The following is a 20,096-nucleotide window of genomic DNA, read 5'->3' as shown; positions in this document are numbered from 1 at the left end:
GGAAAAGAGATAAATCTTGAGGAGGAACCTGCTGCTCTGATTCACTCACCTCATGAACACTAAAAATTGTATTTTTAAACATCAGAAGTGACTCTGTAACAAAACAACCTGTTGACATGTAAACAGTTTTGTCATGTAGACAGTATATCTAACAGAAAAAAAACTATATCAACATTTGTATCTAACCAACAAGTGCCTTATCATCAGACCCTATTTTATATGTTTTTACTGAAGAGGTCCACTGTTTCAGATTTGGTGTCAAAGAGATCACAATCACATTACTTGTTTAAAAAAAAAAAAAAAAAAAACGTATTCAAGGTTCCAAATCGAACATGATACCTCATGATTGAGAGGTAGAGAACAATTTCTAGGATAATCAGGTTTAAATCCACACAACAGAGCCCCATCTTTACATTACATCTTTTAGCCAGAAGGTGGCAGTACAAAAGTCATACAAAGGGCTCCTTTCTAGAGTTCTTCTGTAAAGCAGGTGAAAACACGTGCATATATTAAAGGGGAAAAGCCATCTTGAGCAATGCTTGACATACCAATAATAAGAAACTAGAATTTACAAATCCTGACATCCTGCCCACGTGCAAATTAACTGAAAATTCGGGAATGCACTTCAAAGTGTGCATGGTCTTAGCACAAATGCTGCTTCTAAATCATGAGGGCTAAAGATGGCTGCTACCACATACCAAGGGTAAACCAGGGGAGCACTGAAATGATTTTGTAACTTGTATTACCATGTGATTGCTGTATATCAAGCATGTCAAACTCAAAGTCTACCAAGGGCCAAACAAACAAGGTTTAAGTTTATGTGGGCCGCAAAACCCCTCTCCCCCATACATTTTCATAGAAATTTAGGTTTATTTTGATAAGTATAGTATAAAAAAAAAGCATCCCCCTCTACTAAACCACAGCACCCCCCATATACTAAATCCCAGTCCCCCCTCTACTAAATCCCAGCACCCCCCTCTAGCCAACAAGCAGACTCCACTCACATTGCTGCTGTCAGTATGCGACTCCGGAGCCCAGCCTCTGGTGTATCCCAAATGGTGCCGTCTGCACCCTGTGCCAAAGCGGATCATCCCGCTACTTCTTGACACCCTGTGAAGGTGGAGCATGTCGACGTCACATTGGAATGTGACCTGGCGTTGCTTGCCTCCGTGCACCTCCAGGTCCTCCACTGTCCAGCCACGGCCATTGCAACACTGACCGACAAACACACACACACTCACTGACTGACATACACACACACACTAACAGACACACACACTGACATACATACACACAAACAGACACACTCACTGACAGACACACACACTCAATGACATACAAAGACAGACACACACTCACTGACACAGACTCCTGACAGCAGACACACTCGCTCACAGAAACACACACTCACTCCCTCACTGACACATTCTTGCACACACTCACATTATTGGAATTATTCCTGGGGTCCAGTGGGTATCTTCTGCCTGGCGCGCAAGGGAGCAGTGAGGAGCAGGAACACTGAGCTCCCTTCGTTGCATCCACCTTCCCCTCCTTCCCGGCCAGGAGTATTATAGCAGAGTAGGCACTTGCAATGTGGGGAAAGCAGGTGCCTACTCTTCTTGGAACACTACGTATGTACTCGCGGCTCGCCGGGCCGCAAAGATGTCCATTGTGACATGCGAGTTTGACATGCTTGCTGCATATTATTTTGTCATTAGCATTACATGTAAAATAAAATGATATATGTAACATTTAATATCCAATAGCAGTAACAATGACAGTTTTCCTTTAAATGAAATTACAATGAAACATAGTTTTTGTGTGTGCATGTAATGCCCTGTAGAAGACTAGATGCAACATAAGTATTCCGCATCATCTTCTCTTTATACTGCAGACATATTTTGTACTTGATTGCCAACATATTATTTGACCTGGTTTAGCTTTCTCTAGATCTTACAATAATGTTGCATTTCCAAAAGTTTTAGGCAGACTTTTGCCTTGTGGACTCTGACACGGAAGTAGCTTATAGCTGCAGAAATGTTGGCATAACAATGTAGTTATTAGCATCTATGCCCGGGAAGACAGGGGTAAGGGAGTTCCTTTAAGGTGAACAATTTAATACTATCCAAGAGGTGATGTCCAATATTAAACTTTTCTAAGGAACATTCTATAAGATTTACTCACTAAAGTGAGAATTCAGAAAATGAATTTTAAATTTACAGGGACATTATAGGCACCAAAACAATTTTAGCTTAAAGGGACACTACAGGCGCAAGAACAACTTTATCTTAATGAAGCAGTTGTGGTATATAGATCATGCACCTGTAGTCTCACTGCTCAAATTTCTGCCATTTAGCAGTTAAATAACTTCTGTTTCTGTCCATGTAGCCCTAGCCACTCATCCCCTGGCTGTGATTCGCAGAGCCTGCATGAAAAAAAATGTTTAATTCTCAGTCAGCTATGCAAATTGAATTTTAATCACATAACAAGGCTCCTGCAAGTCTAGCAGGCAATTACAAATGCATGAGAGTAGAAATTCTTTATTAAATATAATTTGCAATAAAGGAAGTGTAAACATTAGATCTTACCTTACAGGAAGTGTTTAGGAAGGCTGTGCAAGTCACATCAAGGGAGGTGTAACTAGGGCTGTATAAACAAATTAATTAAACTCATAAATGGCAGATAATTGAGCAGTGAAACTGCAGGGGCATGATCTATACAACAAAACTGCTTAATTAAGCAAAAGTTGCTCTGGTGACCATAGTGTCCATTTAATGAAACAGTTTTTGTGTAAATATCATGCATCAGGTGCCACTACTCAATTCTCTGCCATTTACGAATTCACATTATTTATACAGCCCTAGCCACACCTCCCTGCATGTTTAAGCCAAAGTTGTTTTGATGCCTATAATAACTCTTTAAGGCCATAGTAACCAAGCTGATTTAGAGAATGCTTCCAGATCTGCAGTTTTCTTTTACCTTGAATGTGAACTTCACTTTGAATTCTCACTTCAGTGAATAACACTATATGTTTTAAATACACTGGATGGGAAAATAGATGCTGCAAATACGAGAACCTATTTTTACACCATGTTTTATCCTAAAGCCAATATGTGCTATGTTTTATAGTGAGGAAGGCAGACATGCCAGATGTCACCACTGACAGTATGAAGGATACAAGCCAGAACTTCCAGTTCTGCAAAGTTCGTGTCTTGACGTAGGCCTGGAACATTTGACGCATATGTTGGAAGCGTTGGTGTGTGACAGGGACTCCGGAGGCTGGGAGCTGCTGCTGGCATAGGCTGAATGAGAGATTGTAATATACGGTCATGTAGCCGAAAATAATTCACATACTAGGATACAAGTCCTTTAAATTGGTGTTGTTAGGCAGCTCTAATCATATAAGAACATGTGGGTAACAAATGAACCAGTGAGAATACGTTCACCAACTAATTCATCCAAAGTTCATCTCCCCTTGATGTTAGTGGTGCATAGGTAGGCTATAAGGAGACACGCATGTGGTCCTCATGGCACTGGTGCTTGTTCGTATTTTTCCGTTGGCATAATGCCACATGTATATAATGTACTAATGATTCTTACGTGGAACACTGGCATTACTTACTTGATGCTGTCACTGAGCTCCTGTATCTGGCAGCGCAAGTGTTGGGCTTCTTCCAGCATCTGAGCCCTTTCTTGTTGCAGCTTACATATATATTCTGCTGTCTTACGCAGGGTGGTTGCTTTGCTAAGCTGTGGAGACAATGTTAGCATCTTTCATTAGAGTCTTGCTCCTTCCCATCTGTACGCTCAACAGATTTTTCTTGTTATAATAGTTATATTCCTAAGACTGTCTGGCCCCTACCTTTATTTACTCACCTGATTCCAGTGCTGATCTCCCTTGGTGCTGGGTCATCTCTCCGCCACCTCCAATGTCATCCAATAGTGAAGACCTAATGTGCGTGCACAGCGAGCTCCACGCGCGCATTAGGCCTTCCTCATAGGAAAGAATTGAGTCAATGCTTTTCTATGGGGATTCCACTTATGCTGGATGTCCTCATGCAGAGCGTGAGGACGTCCAGCATTATTTAAGGGACTCAGAGTCCACTAGAATCCAGAAAGTGCCTCTGGTGGACAGCCACTAGAGGCAGTCTTATTACTGAAATAGAAATAAAGTGTGGGCCGAGTTAGAAAGGGAGGGCTTGCAAAGGCAGCAGACAAGAGATCTATAGCTCACTTAGGGTGATGGAACTACATTGTAAATTGATAGTAGCTACTAGCAGTATACACACAGCCTAGTTCTCAATTCAACCTGTGCAGCTCTTGACAAAGTGTTGCAGTTTGTGGCTTGACTCTTTCTACTTTCTACTGAGAGAACTCAGCTTATGCCGTGTGCGCGGGGTCCAAGGGTGCAGCTGCCACATGCAAAACCCAGACAAAACGAACACAGGCAAAACTGAACGTTTGCTTCAGGCTGCCTGATCAACAGCTTTACAAAATCACTGCAGTACTAAGCCACTGTCAGATCTTGGTTTAGGCACAGTATTCTCTGTGCACTATCAACTTTGCAGTTTTGCAAAGTTGTGATGGTGCTTCAAGTGCACTTTTAAAACTGTGGTTTTCTTTCTATGTTCTCAAGTTTTTAGTAGTTTTACAGTACCTTGTTGTTGTGCTGTCCATGAAGAGTTGTAACTAGACTCTGGAGGGTATCAAAACCCAGCTTAATATTACACCGTCTCTTCTGCTCAGCAGAGATGTGTGTGATACGCCTGCTCTCCACCTGAGGAAAATAACAAGAAAAAGAATAGTACGCGCAACAAGTGTTTATATTACCTAGAAGATGCCAGTTACTTCCTTTCTTAAAGGGACACTATAGGCACCCAGACCATGTCATTTTATTGAAGTGGTCTGAGTACAGTGTGCCTGTCCCCTTAACCCTGCAGCTGAAAACATTGTAGTTTTTGAGAAATTGCAATGTTTTCAATGTTTTGCAAGGTTAAGACTGCCTCTAGTGGCTTTGCATGAGGACATCCAGCACCTTAAAAAGCCGCGAGCGGTACTCACCGTGCATGACGTCGGAGCAGGTGGAGCCAGTGCCAAGGGAGCTTGCTACTGGAATCGCGTAAGTGTTTTAAGGGTTTTTAAACCTTTCACTGCCGTAAGTGGGCAGGAAGGACACGGGGGCAGAGGGACACTATAGTGTTAGGAATCCACCTTTGCAGTGTTCTTTTTGATTTACACTTTAAGTTACACTTTAAACGCCAAGATCACTAAAGCTTGATGCAGAGGTCTTGGTGCCTAGATGCCGTGAATTTTTTTTTTGGACCTTACAAACACAATTGTTAAATACAGGGGACAAAAAAAATCATAATATTACTCCTGGGATGTAAAGCATATTCACTGTGTTGCAACTTACTTTCTTGCTCTCATTTCTGCCCCAAGAGTTCGGAGTCTGTGCACAGGATACACTGAGTGAGTCATTTTGATCACTGCCTGCCAAAACAAAACAAAAATCTAATTCATAGCATTCACTTTAGTCATTGTGAAAGTGAAAATAATGCTTGGGAGAAAACTTTAAATTGTTTGGTGAATGCCGTCAGTTAGTACTCACCACAGACTGAAGTTGGTGAAAGTCTCTCTGTTTTGGGAGGAACAAGAGGGGGACAGGAGAACGATGAGGACGTGGGAACTGAAGAGCTGCTTCGAGCAGAAAATACTGGGCTTAGGAATATCGGAGGAGAATTAGCAGAAGACGGAAAACGAAGTGTACTTTGAGGGGTGGGCAGCATGAGAGTTGGCACAGAAGGGGCAAGATTTGGAAAGGAGAGAGAGTCCGACCGTCCACCTGTCTGGGGAGAAATAAAGACACTGTAAATCACACACAAAGTTTAATGCAGCAAATTATCTGACGTTTATCTATGTGTTTGGCATGCAGACATAGCTCTAAAACCTTATCAGAAAGTGAAATTTTGTTTGCTGTTACTGTGCTTATATCTTAGACTTTCCATAAATATAGTCAGAGTTATTCACAAAAGTGAGAATTTAAGGTGAATTTAAAGTGAATTTCAAATTTAGGGTTCGAAATAGCCAAACTGGAAAATCCTCTACGTTAGCAGTGCTTTCAGCTCCTACTTGGCATTTTTTACGTAATGATTTGCTATTTTGAACGTTTGTAAACATTTTTAATGCCAGCATTTCTACCTTACAGACAGGGTTCAACTTCTCTCTATAGCATAAATACTGCTCAGCCCACAAAGGGGCTTACAAATCGAATGCCAAAAAATGTACATAGAAATAGTAATCTTCCCACACTTTTCTAAGCTATGCCCTGCAGTAAGCTCTCAGCCAATGAGCTAAACTACCAGACTTAGCATCCAGCTCTTACTGAGCAGTAGAGGAGGCGGAACACAGGTGAGAGTCAAACTGTTTGAAAACTGCAATGGAAGGGTTATGGAACGTGGAGTGTTCATGTAAACTGCAGCAATTTTTTTCCTAGTTTGTTGCAAAAATGGAAGAGACTCAGACTTAGTTTTGGATCAACAGCAAAAACACGTGAGAAAGGCTGAACTTGAAGGGAGCAAGTCTCTTTTCAGCTATGTAACTCTTTTAAACGAATAACAGTTCAGATTGGGTAAATAACAGAAGTACACAGAAGTGGCATTTCTGGACTGATCCAGATTACATTTTTGGCATTTATTCATTAAACAGTTGAGAACTAACTTGCGATACTTGAAGCATGGTTGCAAAAAATAAAAAATATAGTGAATTCCTTCAGATTTGTTTTTATCACGTAAGACTCAGCATTTAATATATCTTGACATCCATGTACCCTGACTGATTTATTGGAAAGTGCAATTTTATTCATCATGGTGCGTTACTACAACAAACGATAATATGAAATTTAGTATTCTTGTAGACTACGCACTCTACATCACAACTACCAGACAATTAATACTCTAGTTTAGTTAGTATAAACATGTCTAAACAGTGAATGCATATTATTCCATACAGGTTATTGTTACTATACTTAAAATGATTATCACAACATTGCTAGCATAAACAAATCTGTCATTACCGTTGTGTTATGCCCACTTCCTCGCCGGGATGGTGGCTGAGAAGAGGAATCTGGCTTAGCTGTGGAGTAAAATACAGTGATTGGAGAGTCTGAATACCAAAACAGTTATATTAAATAAATCCCTGTTCCATCAAACATGATCCAAACCTCAGAAATGCACACAATACTTAATACAACCAGTCAACAATGGTTATGTTGCCAGGGTTCTTTTGGTTGCCCCCCATTGTGAGAAGGCAAAGTGTTTTCGCATTGCAGGGCCTTAGCTCATTGGCTGAACGCTAGCATCTTATTTGCTCTCAGCCGATGAGCTACGATTTACACTGCACGCTGAGGAATGCTGAGGAACGCTGAGGAATTTCCATGTCTCCAGCCATTTTGGTGAAGGTGGGAAGAAGCGCCTGACAGATCTCAGATAAGAAGTCAAACCATTTGAAAATGCAATGGGGGTTTATACATTTAAAACAGGGAATATGCTCAAAAATCGAAGTGTTAATAAATACAGTGGGAAAAGTATATAAGGATCCCATGGTAAATACCTTAGAACTTTCTTTAGTGTTGTACTTTTATTAAAGCACTCCTCTCTCTCTCCCTGAATATCTTTTGTTATTTAAAGCTGCGTGCTACATTGCGGGACATTTATCAAGGTTAACAAATACTGGAGCAAAATGCTTAATGTGTGTAGATATTATATTATATCACATGGTGATTGTTGCTTAATTAGCACTTTTCCTACAGAAAATAACTTATTTTGCGTTGATAAACCTGTACATCATTTTCTGGAGATATAGAATATTCACTAAAGAAACAGTAAATTGTGCTGAACTGAAAATAAAATCTGTAAAATCTAGTCAAGTTAGAAATATACCGAAGTTGCGCAATTTTCCCAACAACATACAAGGCTATTCACGTACATGGGAAATCTCTAGAATTCAAAGTGAATTTCAAATGTAAGGCGAAAATAGCTGAAATGGGGAAAAAATCCCCAAGTCAGCTATGCTTCCAGTTCAACTATTATATTACATTACTATAACTATAATAAAACCATATTTAGCTAAAACTGAAATTTGCCGTCTAATAAGTGAAACTGATAAAGTTGAGTTAGCAGTTCTTTTACTACAGAGATTACTTCATATTGAAACACTGTTTTAAGAATACATGATGTAATTATTGTTACCTGCAATATGTGGCTGATTAACATTTAGGTTCAAGGTTGTGGTGACTTCAGGTTCAGACCTTTTGGACTTGTGGCTTGTCACTCGTGCTTTGGGCACTGGGAATATGTGGGAGGAATCGTCATGTGACAAAGTCTCTGGATACACAGGGTAAATGTCTCTATGAACAGGGACTGCTGTAGTCTGGTTTAGAATGCTGGTATCAGTAGCCCCACTACTATAAGAACTGCTATAAGAATGTTTGGAACCAGGCACAGATGGAAACAGCAAGTCCTGATCTTGCACTGAAAGTGTTTGGGAAATACATTGTAGAGTTAACTGGGATCCAGAGGTGAAAGAGTCAGTGGAGAAGTTGTTGGGTGTGGGGTAATGGGGTATTGTCTTGCCTGGAGAAGCATTGCAGGGTGAAGCACAAGGCACTGTAGTGCTGTCAAAGTCAGAAGACAGAGGTGAAGTAGAAAAACATGTATCCGTCCGGGAACCATAAGAACTGTGGATCTGGAGACAAGAAAAGAGAATAATAACTACAATTTGAGCAACTCATGATGGAAGATATATAAATTAAAGGGCTATTGTAGATTAAAGTGTATAATGAATAAAGAATGAGGAACAAAGTTATAAAAATATACGCAGGTATAAAAAATAAATAAATTCAAAGAAAGAAAGAGAAGTGGTAGACGGAACAGAACAAGCAGGCTTCTAGAAAGTGGAAGAGCTTAAAAAGTTGACTAATAAAGAAAGAAGGAAAAAAAAAAACAAGGAAAAATTAGACAACAGAGGAAATGGACCTTTTAGTAACATACACCAAAAATAACAGAGCAAAAAAATTAAGTAAAATAATGAAAGGGAAAATTAAGGAAAAACACCTGTGGAATCCGATGTCCAGCAACGGCTGAGTGGGGTTGGGTGTTGGAACCCTCACTGTAGTTGGAGATACAATTATGTTCTTGAAAACACAGAGGGACCTGCTGAGAGACCATAGGTCGAGGACCACCAAAGAAATCTGACAAAGACATAAAAAAAGAGATTAAAAATCCACATTCTGATACAGATAATTCAATGTAAAATCCCTAGGGAACATGTGACATTCAATATTGCACAAAGGGTATCAGCATCATCAAAGTAGCTTCTGTTCTGGGGATTTTTCATGCACAGAAAACTCATAGAAGAACACATTAGGGATTCAGTCACACTATAAATGCTACAAAAAAACAAAACTTACTTTATGTCAATACATTGCCTTGAGTTTTAAAAGTATATTTCAAAAAAGTTTTCACACCTGCCCTCCACTCCTCTTGCTAGCTCTGATCAACAAGTAAAAGTTCTTAATGAATTATCCACAATTCTCAGCCATCCTGTGTCCAACCACGTACTCCCCGAGGTTGAACAAATATACATCAACATTTATACAGTTCGAAAGCTACCAGTAGCAATCCCAAACTCTTCAATAAGTGAACTGACTGCATTTTGGTGCGATGTTGAGAGGTAGTTATGATACAGCAAACACAGATCTTGGAGGGTGTAACAAATGGAAGAGCAGACTATTAAGAGATGGATTGATAGGCACTTTACATCTACTGTGGCTTCTGTGGTTACACGCGACTTGCAAGTAACCAAACATTTTGTGATCAGTTGAACAAAATACTACACGTGTAGAAGACACAGACAAGCCTCTACCATAACATTAATTAATACAGTTTGAATAACTTCAGAGTTGATTTTAGGACTCTAAAAGGGACTATAAAGGATGATTATGTTCTACCACGGCGATGGATGTTTTGTCTGCTGGTTTTAAACATTGTATTTTTTTTTATTATTATATTACTATTATAGTTTATTAATATATGTCATAAGAAGCTATACATTACCATAAAGGAACTTTCCATTGTCTATAATATATAGTTGATATGCAATTAAAAGTTTGTTGTTTTTTTTTTTTGGTTGTTTGTGGTTGTGGAGGGAGAGTAGGTGGGGAGGGGGGGGGGGGAGTATACAAAATCTTCAATAGAATTACTTGTTATGTGTGGGTGTCATTTACTTCTAGTTTCTAGAGAATTTCTGCAATTTTGTACAACCCTTTTCACATTTGGACTTGTTACTTCTAATCGTGGTGCAAGTAGTACAAAAATAGTTTTGCATACGAATTATCATTTTGAATCATGTATTATTCCATTGTGGTACATCTCTTCCAGGTTGCAGGAACTGACATCTAGTAAAATCCAATGAGTATTTACCCGTTAATGTTTTATAACATGCAGATATGATTGTGAACCAATGTTTCCGGTATGAGGCCTTTGTCAAGGGTCCCTTGACACAGGCCTCATAGCCGAAAGTTGGGAGCTTGTTTATGTCCACTTGTCAGGTAATATTGTACAGCAATTTTTTTTAATTTTTTTTTATTCTTCATTTTTATTGTGCATGGGATTACCACAGTGCCTCTATAGCCAACAACGGCTTCCACAAGCGCAGTAGTATTTGAACATAGATAGGTTATGCGTTAAACTTGCAAATTTTTACATTTAGTAGTTTATATAGTTGGATTGTGGTAAAAAATCACCGGTTGGAGATTTGCAATTTGTTTATAGCTCATATATGTTAGTCAGGTACGTCTAGGTTGAGTAGGTGTATAATATTGGTTAGTCTGTGAAGGTCTAGGCAGATGCTGAGGCGGTTTAAGCCGTTTATCGGCTTACGCTTGGTTGGTGGAGGATGAGGGACCCCTGTAGAAGTGCAGCACAGTAGTTCCATGGGTAGCATGGGTCGTTCCTTGGGGGTGTGGAGACGTTGTGCGTGTGGATTCGCTATGTGTAGGGCGTTACCACTGACTAAACAGGCTCCATACGCAGCCGATTGTCAGGGAGGGTGATAGCAGTGTAGCTTATTGTGTGACAGGTGGGTTGGTAAGTCCCGTACCTGTTGGCCAGCACAGACCCTACTGTGTATGGAGGAGGGGGGAGTGTTTGGGTTTGGGTCCCCCTAAGTGGTTCGCCCTTATCTGAGAGGGATGTTAAGGGGGGTTTTGGGGGTGGGTGCCATCTCAGTTCTTTATATTTTTGCCCAATTTTGGGGTGTTTGTAGTTAGCTGTAGTGCACCTTAAAGGCATATACATGAAATGAAATTGTTAAAAGTTAAAGTACAGCAATTTATTACTTTTTTCAAGATTTGTATTTCTGTATATGTTGAATTAAGACTTTTTTTGTATTATGTACCTTGATTTATCTCTGCATATCTAGCAGATTTAGCTTGGTATATGTGCCAGTATTATAGGCATACATAGATGGATTTGTATTTATCCTTCTGATTGTATGTAAATAAAATTTGGTTGTGTGGGTATTTCTTTAATCATATGATTGCTTATGCACCACTAGAAGATGTGGTCCTTTGCACCCTGTACTCTGTTTGCAAGCTGTACATTTGTTGGTTACCCCTACTAACCTTATCTTTAAAGCCCACAATCATATGCCAGGGAGGGCAGACATCACCAAAAAATCCTGGTAGAGATCAAATATGACCCAGGAAATCTGTGAGGGGTCTGATATGTCATTGGAAGACTGTGATAAACAATATAACACCATGGTCAATAAGCCATAAACACCTTATGGATGAATTACAGGCTGTAGGACATTAGGGCTCATGTCATAGATTGTAGGATTTTGGTTCTGTCGACATTATCTTTTTCACATACTACTGATAATTCCTCTATCTGTATTATGTATACATTTTGGTCTCTACGTCAGCACCATTATCTGTGAAATGCACGTTTTGTGTGTGCCCCCAATTCCCCTTCTTGTCTTTACGACATTATCTTTTTTGTCAGTGACTTGTAGTTTATATCCCTATTGTAAAACTATAAAGTATATACTGGCCGTATATAAACATTTTAGGGATTTAGCAGTTTGGCAGTTGTACCCCAGTGGAGATCTTGACAATACCTGCATTGGTTTGCAATCTCTTAATATCAGTGCAATCAGAAAACAAAACACAAGTCTTGTTGCAGACATTATCACAATGCCCTGTTAGGAAAAATGTCACGGCCAAAGGTTACCTTTGAAGTGAACCAGCCAGCTGACATTCTTGTATTAACAGAACAGGCTGGGGTTTTGAACTTGCCCTTGTTTTGTTGCAGTCAAATGAAAGGCAACAAGAGTGCAAAGAAACACTGTCGTGAAAGACAAGGAGTGTGCGTTTAGCGTTTCCTGGAATGTGAAAAACGAAATAAAAACAGATCATGAGTCGCTAATTTGCCTGGTTCACTTTTGTTTCCTATGCACTGATGCTTTTTTTTGCATTGTTGGTAAATAGTTTTCTGATGTAAGAATAGTAGCCTTATTGAGCAATCGGAAACTTCCTGCCCAATGTGCTTGTGTTTACGGTCTGCCAGTGCAGGGGAGGCAGGGGAGACAGACTCGTGGCAAAAAGGAACCTTGCGAAACCGCACGCAATAAGAAATAAGCGACTGTCACAACTGTGGGTTAACTACTTCATTACCAGACATGACCAGGAGCATAAATCCTATAGAAACATAGAATGTGACGGCAGATTAGAACCATCTGGCCCCTCGAGTCTGCCCAGTTTTTATAATACTATCTATACGAACACATTTAATAGACGAAGATATGTTTTACAGACAGAGAGTACCCTTCATGCACAAACCTCACAACAGTTCTGTTCTAGCCGATCACACGGCTTCATTAATTTGCCATTGGAGTAAATGGACCCATTGTCCCATGCCTAGCCCATAATAAAATGACACGTGTTGGCAAGTTTTGAAGTGCACGCTGATACACTAACCATGTCTAACATTGTCATGGTTATTCATTAAACCTGGAATTATTGAAGATTCACCAGGAAATTTCACATTTTAAGACCAAAAATAGCTGAACTGGAAACACATGCTGACTTGGAGAATTGCTCCTTTTCTGCTATCATGACTTCAGATTTCCAGGTCCTTTGTGAATTCCCAGCACTTCATGATTAGGTGAATAGTTCACGCAGTGTTGTTAACTAAAATATAAACTATTGGGAATTCGTGGTAAATAGAAAAGTAAAAAAAAAAGTTGGCTTTCTTTTCAGCTCCGATATTTAGGCCTAAAAGTGACTAACTCTGACAGCAGTGAGTGATGTGTGTGATTGGATCATAAAGCTCCACAGCAATGTAACTTGCAGTATTTTATAGGGTGTACGATTGTATCAAAGAGCTCAGAGCATATAAATCTCACTGTACAGTGAGTATGAATGTACTGCTGAAATAAAAGCCAGAACTCACTGTAATGGTATGCCACAGATTTAAAGGACCCCTTCACACCCACAAAGCACTCCAGCTTGCTGAAGTTGGTAAGTAGTATCCAATTCCCAAGGCACTTTAATAGCTGAAAGATTTTTATGAGAAATCTGCACTTTTAGGATTAAAAAAATGAAACACTCTGGGGGCGGGGGCTGACCACAGAGCCGACCGGTCGACAACTGAAAGATCTCCTGCAAGAATCCGCACATGAACCCACTTTTCCCGGCACAAACGGAGACCAACTGGGCTGATTAAGCCAGCAAACGAAGAGGAACACTAAGAGGAGCACAATGATAACGCTCAGGCAGCGAAACGAGCATTTTAAGCCGGACCGGCGGCAGAGGCCTACTCGACTGGAGGGAATAGGAGAGGCGGCCGCTCTCCCCCCTCCGCAATCGGGGGCCACGATGCGGGGAGATCCCTGTCTCCCCCCCCCCCCCGGACCGGCAGGGGTCATCCTGGTCCACCAACCTAAGGCAAGCATTCACCTCTGGGACGCAACCTTGAACCACGCTGCCCAGATGGCCCCACGAGGCATGGCCAAGATGGCCGACGGCGGAGCTATTAACCTGCAACAGCAGACAGATGAGGCCTGGGCAGAGGCTTTCAAGGCTAAATGGGAAGAAGTCTGCCTACGCTTCTGGTGCCGAATTGGGGCCAAGCACCCACACCCCACACAGGAATCAGCCTCACAGACAAAGAGTCCCTGTGCACCCCTTCACAAGCACCAGGATCACTCTAACGAAGCGCTGCAACCAAAAAAGCGGCCACTGGGCACGAAGACCCGGCGGACGAAGCGCAGATCGGGCATTGCCCGCCTGCAGCTACCGCACAAAGGCCAGGCAAAGACACCCAAGGCACCCGCGGGAAATGCCCACAAACCATCAGCCACTGGGCATGGTCCTGACAGCCCGCAACCAGCAAGGTATCGCTACCAGAAAAGAAGCCCACAGACAACATACACCCACCACACAGCCAGCTCAGCTGGAACAAACCCAAAGGGCAGAGACACTCAGCCACCAGATACACATCTAGCCAACACCTGCCCCTCGCCACAGTCAGGACCGGGGATGCCACAGCAGACCAGAGCCGACACACACGCGGCAGACTACCAGCAGCAGAAGCCTCAACAGGCGCTAGGGGGCATGGGCACTCCTACCGAACTCAAGTGGCTCCAACCGAGAACCGGAGTTGGGTGAACCCCAGAGACGGGGGTCCCAGAGACTTCACGCATTCACCACTGAAGACACGGTACTGACTCACGATGAGACTTTTCTAAGACACCGACCTATTACTTGCCTTATAGCCTAGTTTAATTTAGCATGTGTAACCGTTAACTTACATAGATCTTTAGATGCCTATTGTTGGCAGCGACGGCTAATAGTACTACCTAACGTTGGCAGCGACTGATAATACTATTGAAATGCTATCTTCCTGTATTCTATCTTGATTCTTGCATCATTGTCTCCCAACTACGTACACAGTGAACTAGCCTTCATGTCATAATACATAAAATGTGCATTATGTTCTCAAAGATGTATAGGCTCCATGACAGACCTATGTTATAGCAACCGAGCTACTTACCGACGCTAGCCTATTATACTTAATGTTGAAATAATCTCAATCTATAAAATGCCTAAATAGCATGATTTAAGCTTGTTCATAAATATAAAAATAGTGCATTGTATTACCATACCCTAATGCTCTCCATGTTATGTACTTTTTGTTTTGAAATATGCATGTGGATTGCCTTTGGGGTACCACGTGCCTGTATGTTACCCTCATATGCACTGCAAAAATAAAGAATTTAAAAAAAAAAATGAAACACTCACTTGGGAGATTTGTTTCTGTCTCTCGGGGGAGCTAATGGAAGTGGCAGGTGTGCACTACTTGAATGCACCTGCCTCCCCCCAACATACCTCCTTCTAAGACCACAGATCAGAATGCTGTGAAATGCGTGCATGCAGGAGGGAGAGCTTCTCAATGAGACGCCTTTGATAGACTATTTCCCAGAGAAGAGATTGTTAGTTTCTTCTAGGGAAAAGAGGTGGGCTTGCGAAGACTGCTAAGAGGTACCTCCAATGAATACATAAATTAAAATGCATGCTGTATTCATTGGAGTTATATCTACTAAATAGTGATTTCTCATTTTTGACCATTTCTGCAGTGTGTCCCTTTAAAAACACAAAATTCACAGGGGTATTTATTGGGGTCCTGTCTGGCTGTCCTGATTTTGCTCCCTGGTGTCCCGCAATCCAGGAAACATACTTGGGAAGCACAGCAACATCATTAGATGTGCTCATGCAGTGAATTGGTGCTAGGTGTTTGTGGCTGTCCAATCACAGACTTCCCAATGCAGCTCAATGAGAAGTCTTTGCAAGGCAGGTGCTCTGAACAATTGTGCAATTCAGCTATCCACTGAGCTAACCAAACCAGGAAGTCACAGGACCTGCTGTCTGCTTGAAAGCCAGGGGGTGTAACCAGGTGAATTTATAAAAGTGTAGCATTTCCAATAAAATATGCACTTTTTGTAAAAAAAAAAAAAAAAAAAAAAAAAAAAAAAGAGGACACACTCTTCACACATAAAGCTTTTAAGCATATAAAAGTGCAGTAGGATTCTAGAGTGTCCATTTAATCCTCTGGTTCATGCAATCACTGCACACAGCCTGGTTCACAAAATTGTGAATTGGGCAATGTATAAACTAATAGCAGCCAAAGTATGGTGGTTATTAGCTTACTGAACAGTTTCACTCATTACAGGGAGTGCAGAATTATTAGGCAAGTTGTATTTTTGAGGATTAATTTTATTATTGAACAACAACCATGTTCTCAATGAACCCAAAAAACTCATTAATATCAAAGCTGAATATTTTTGGAAGTAATTTTTAGTTTGTTTTTAGTTTTAGCTATTTTAGGGGGATATCTGTGTGTGCAGGTGACTATTACTGTGCATAATTATTAGGCAACTTAACAAAAAACAAATATATACCCATTTCAATTATTTATTTTTACCAGTGAAACCAATATAACATCTCAACATTCACAAATATACATTTCTGACATTCAAAAACAAATCAGTGACCAATATAGCCACCTTTCTTTGCAAGGACACTCAAAAGCCTGCCATCCATGGAGTCTGTCAGTGTTTTGATCTGTTCACCATCAACATTGCGTGCAGCAGCAACCACAGCCTCCCAGACACTGTTCAGAGAGGTGTACTGTTTTCCCTCCTTGTAAATCTCACATTTGATGATGGACCACAGGTTCTCAATGGGGTTCAGATCAGGTGAACAAGGAGGCCATGTCATTAGATTTTCTTTTATACCCTTTCTTGCCAGCCACGCTGTGGAGTACTTGGACGCGTGTGATGGAGCATTGTCCTGCATGAAAATCATGTTTTTCTTGAAAGATGCAGACTTCTTCCTGTACCACTGCTTGAAGAAGGTGTCTTCCAGAAACTGGCAGTAGGACTGGGAGTTGAGCTTGACTCCATCCTCAACCCGAAAAGGCCCCACAAGCTCATCTTTGATGATACCAGCCCAAACCAGTACTCCACCTCCACCTTGCTGGCGTCTGAGTCGGACTGGAGCTCTCTGCCCTTTACCAATCCAGCCACGGGCCCATCCATCTGGCCCATCAAGACTCACTCTCATTTCATCAGTCCATAAAACCTTAGAAAAATCAGTCTTGAGATATTTCTTGGCCCAGTCTTGACTTTCAGCTTGTGTGTCTTGATCAGTGGTGGTCGTCTTTCAGCCTTTCTTACCTTGGCCATGTCTCTGAGTATTGCACACCTTGTGCTTTTGGGCACTCCAGTGATGTTGCAGCTCTGAAATATGGCCAAACTGGTGGCAAGTGGCATCTGCACGCTTGACTTTTTTCAGTTCATGGGCAGTTATTTTGCGCCTTGGTTTTTCCACACGCTTCTTGCGACCCTGTTGACTATTTTGAATGAAACGCTTGATTGTTCGATGATCACGCTTCAGAAGCTTTGCAATTTTAAGAGTGCTGCATCCCTCTGCAAGATATCTCACTATTTTTTACTTTTCTGAGCCTGTCAAGTCCTTCTTTTGACCCATTTTGCCAAAGGAAAGGAAGTTGCCTAATAATTATGCACACCTGATATAGGGTGTTGATGTCATTAGACCACACCCCTTCTCATTACAGAGATGCACATCACCTAATATGCTTAATTGGTAGTAGGCTTTCGAGCCTATACAGCTTGGAGTAAGACAACATGCATAAAGAGGATGATGTGGTCAAAATACTAATTTGCCTAATAATTCTGCACTCCCTGTATGTCCCATTGTACAGCGCTACGGAATTTGCTGGCACTATATAAATAATAAAATAATAATAATTATGTGTCCAAAAGAACTATGGCTATTGCATAAACTACGTACTCCAAAACCTCCTGCTGACATTAGTTTATTATGGGATAAAAATCAAACCCCACAAAGAAGAATGGGGCTGATCAGTGGAGCCCCTTGCTGGTCAAGGAGAAGTCATCAAACTGCTAACGCTTGCTCTGGAAGTGTAACATTTTTTGGATTGTTATGGTAATTTTCTAACAACTTTAAATGTATTAAAAATTGGGGTAAATTCTTGTCTAGTGTGTCCCTTTGTATTTGGGCACAAGAAACCAGATAAGAATATATAAGTTAAAGCATTGCCGTGACTATTAGGAAAGAACCAAGGGTTACGAATGGGTTACTTTGTGGTCAACCCAGGTCCCTCGAGATAATCAGGGAGGATGTGGGTTAGCAACAGGCCAAGGAGGAGCAACTTCCGAAACAGAATGGACCACACCGCCCACAGGATTCTAAGTTCAATGTTACACGGCAGAATAATGTTAGAAAGCAGCAAACTCATTCAAAAAATAACAGAAGACACAGAGACACACCTGTTTCAGAATAAGATGGACATTTAAAGGGCACAAACAATACAACAATTACATTTTAAACAGTTTAATAACAGCATTTTGCTGTGCAAATGTACATATTACTGGGAATTTTTTCCATTAGTAATATACCGTGTCTCTATTATATCTTTCGTATGTTCATCTTTTTAAAAATGTTTGTATTAAACTAAAAACGCATAAATAACAATTGTCAAATAAATGTGCAAATGTACATTGGTCTCATTTTTGTGTCATCTAGAATTTAGCTGGGTTTGTGAGGGTCCCATGAACTTGACAGTTTCACAAAACCACATGTCCCATCATTACAATAGCTACTAGGGATGTGCATGGGCAAACAATTTGGTTTGATTTGGCACTTCCGAAATTTGGCAATTCAGACATTCGGAAGCATCCAAATGTCCGCATTGCCGAAATTCGGCCAAATTTTAATTCGGACTGAAACGAATTGAACATGTCTCATAGCTAAACCTTCTGAAAGTCAGCAGACAATGCAATGAATAAAATGCATAACTTATTGTTGCCCTTCGACTGCTATGCAGTCCGGGCAGATGCCGTGGAGTCACTTTACAATCTTGTTACCTCTGCTACACTTGCGATTCCTTTGGTGCTTAAATCCCAACACCAATATCATTCAAGTAGAACTCTACTCAGCAACAAGTAAGGATTTGGCCATGTGACATGCCATTCCACCACGCTATTTTTATAATGATTATTTTGGTGGTTGCTACTCTCCCTGTAAACCTTTTATTGCAATTTTTTATTTATTTATTGATGAATCACTCTCTTCCACATCTCTCTAATAGCAAAGATGACCGACTGTTTCTCTTTTTTACATTATAAATGTAAACTCTTTCTCTAGTAGTGTATGTTGTCACTGTCCATGAAAACATTTACACATTAGGTATCCTATGCAGTCAAAATGTTTTAAATAGTTTTTTTAACAAATGTAATATGAAGAAAGAGACAGGATTAGACTTGCAGGCCTGAATTGTCACAAAGAGCGAGCAGTCACGCAGGACAGAAAACATAAACATAGTGCAAACAAAATAACTGTGAAACAGTGGAAAAGACAAGCAGTACACAGGCAATATTCAGAAGTTATGTTTCAAAGTCCCCTATCCACTCCAAATCATGAATACCAGTTATCCCCTACACTCCCAAAATCCCACAGATGTCATCAGGCAAGGATCAAGTAGTCACAGCATGGACCTGGAGAAGAAGAAGCTATTGTGAAGCATATAATGTCTAATGGGTTGGAATGTTTGAATCTACCATTGTCATTAGATCAGTTCCCTTTAGGTTAAATCAGAGAGTCGGGATAAGGTAAATAATTAGAATCCCATCTGTATGTACTTGCCATGTATAACCTACAAGATGCCCATAGGGTGCCATGGGGTGAGGTAATATCAGGACCTCGCTCCCACACTCACCTACCTCACGCTCCCATGCCGCGTTTCTCTCTCACTCCAAGAGGACGCAGTGTTGGAGCGCGACTCCCCAGGAAGCGGTCGGCTTAACCCACGCTGACCACTCACGTTAATGCGAACAGCACCTCTGTTCGTGCGAAACGCCACTCACCTATACTGCAGGCAGAACTCAGTTCTTACGGACGCTGGCTCCTAAACACAGCAAAAACCGAAGTCTGT

General features: G+C 41.0%; 1 protein-coding gene across 1 annotated transcript in view; it reads right to left on the bottom strand.

Annotated features, from left to right (window-relative positions):
* The window catches only part of MLXIPL (MLX interacting protein like), an 82,621-nt gene that overhangs the window by 2,313 nt on the left and 60,212 nt on the right, over window positions 1-20,096 (bottom strand). The window contains exons 8-15 of the mRNA XM_063449546.1: window positions 9,111-9,247; window positions 8,247-8,742; window positions 7,073-7,131; window positions 5,609-5,846; window positions 5,414-5,490; window positions 4,658-4,777; window positions 3,623-3,750; window positions 3,179-3,302 (exon numbers count right to left, since the gene is read on the bottom strand). Of these exons, the coding sequence (XP_063305616.1) occupies window positions 3,179-3,302; window positions 3,623-3,750; window positions 4,658-4,777; window positions 5,414-5,490; window positions 5,609-5,846; window positions 7,073-7,131; window positions 8,247-8,742; window positions 9,111-9,247 (1,379 nt within the window). The remainder of the gene's footprint in view (window positions 1-3,178; window positions 3,303-3,622; window positions 3,751-4,657; window positions 4,778-5,413; window positions 5,491-5,608; window positions 5,847-7,072; window positions 7,132-8,246; window positions 8,743-9,110; window positions 9,248-20,096) is intronic.

The sequence above is a fragment of the Pelobates fuscus genome, chromosome 1 (assembly GCF_036172605.1).
Source record: "Pelobates fuscus isolate aPelFus1 chromosome 1, aPelFus1.pri, whole genome shotgun sequence".
NCBI lineage: Eukaryota > Metazoa > Chordata > Amphibia > Anura > Pelobatidae > Pelobates > Pelobates fuscus.
Note: the sequence above shows the minus strand (reverse complement) of the source record. Positions and strands in the feature narration are given on the sequence as shown.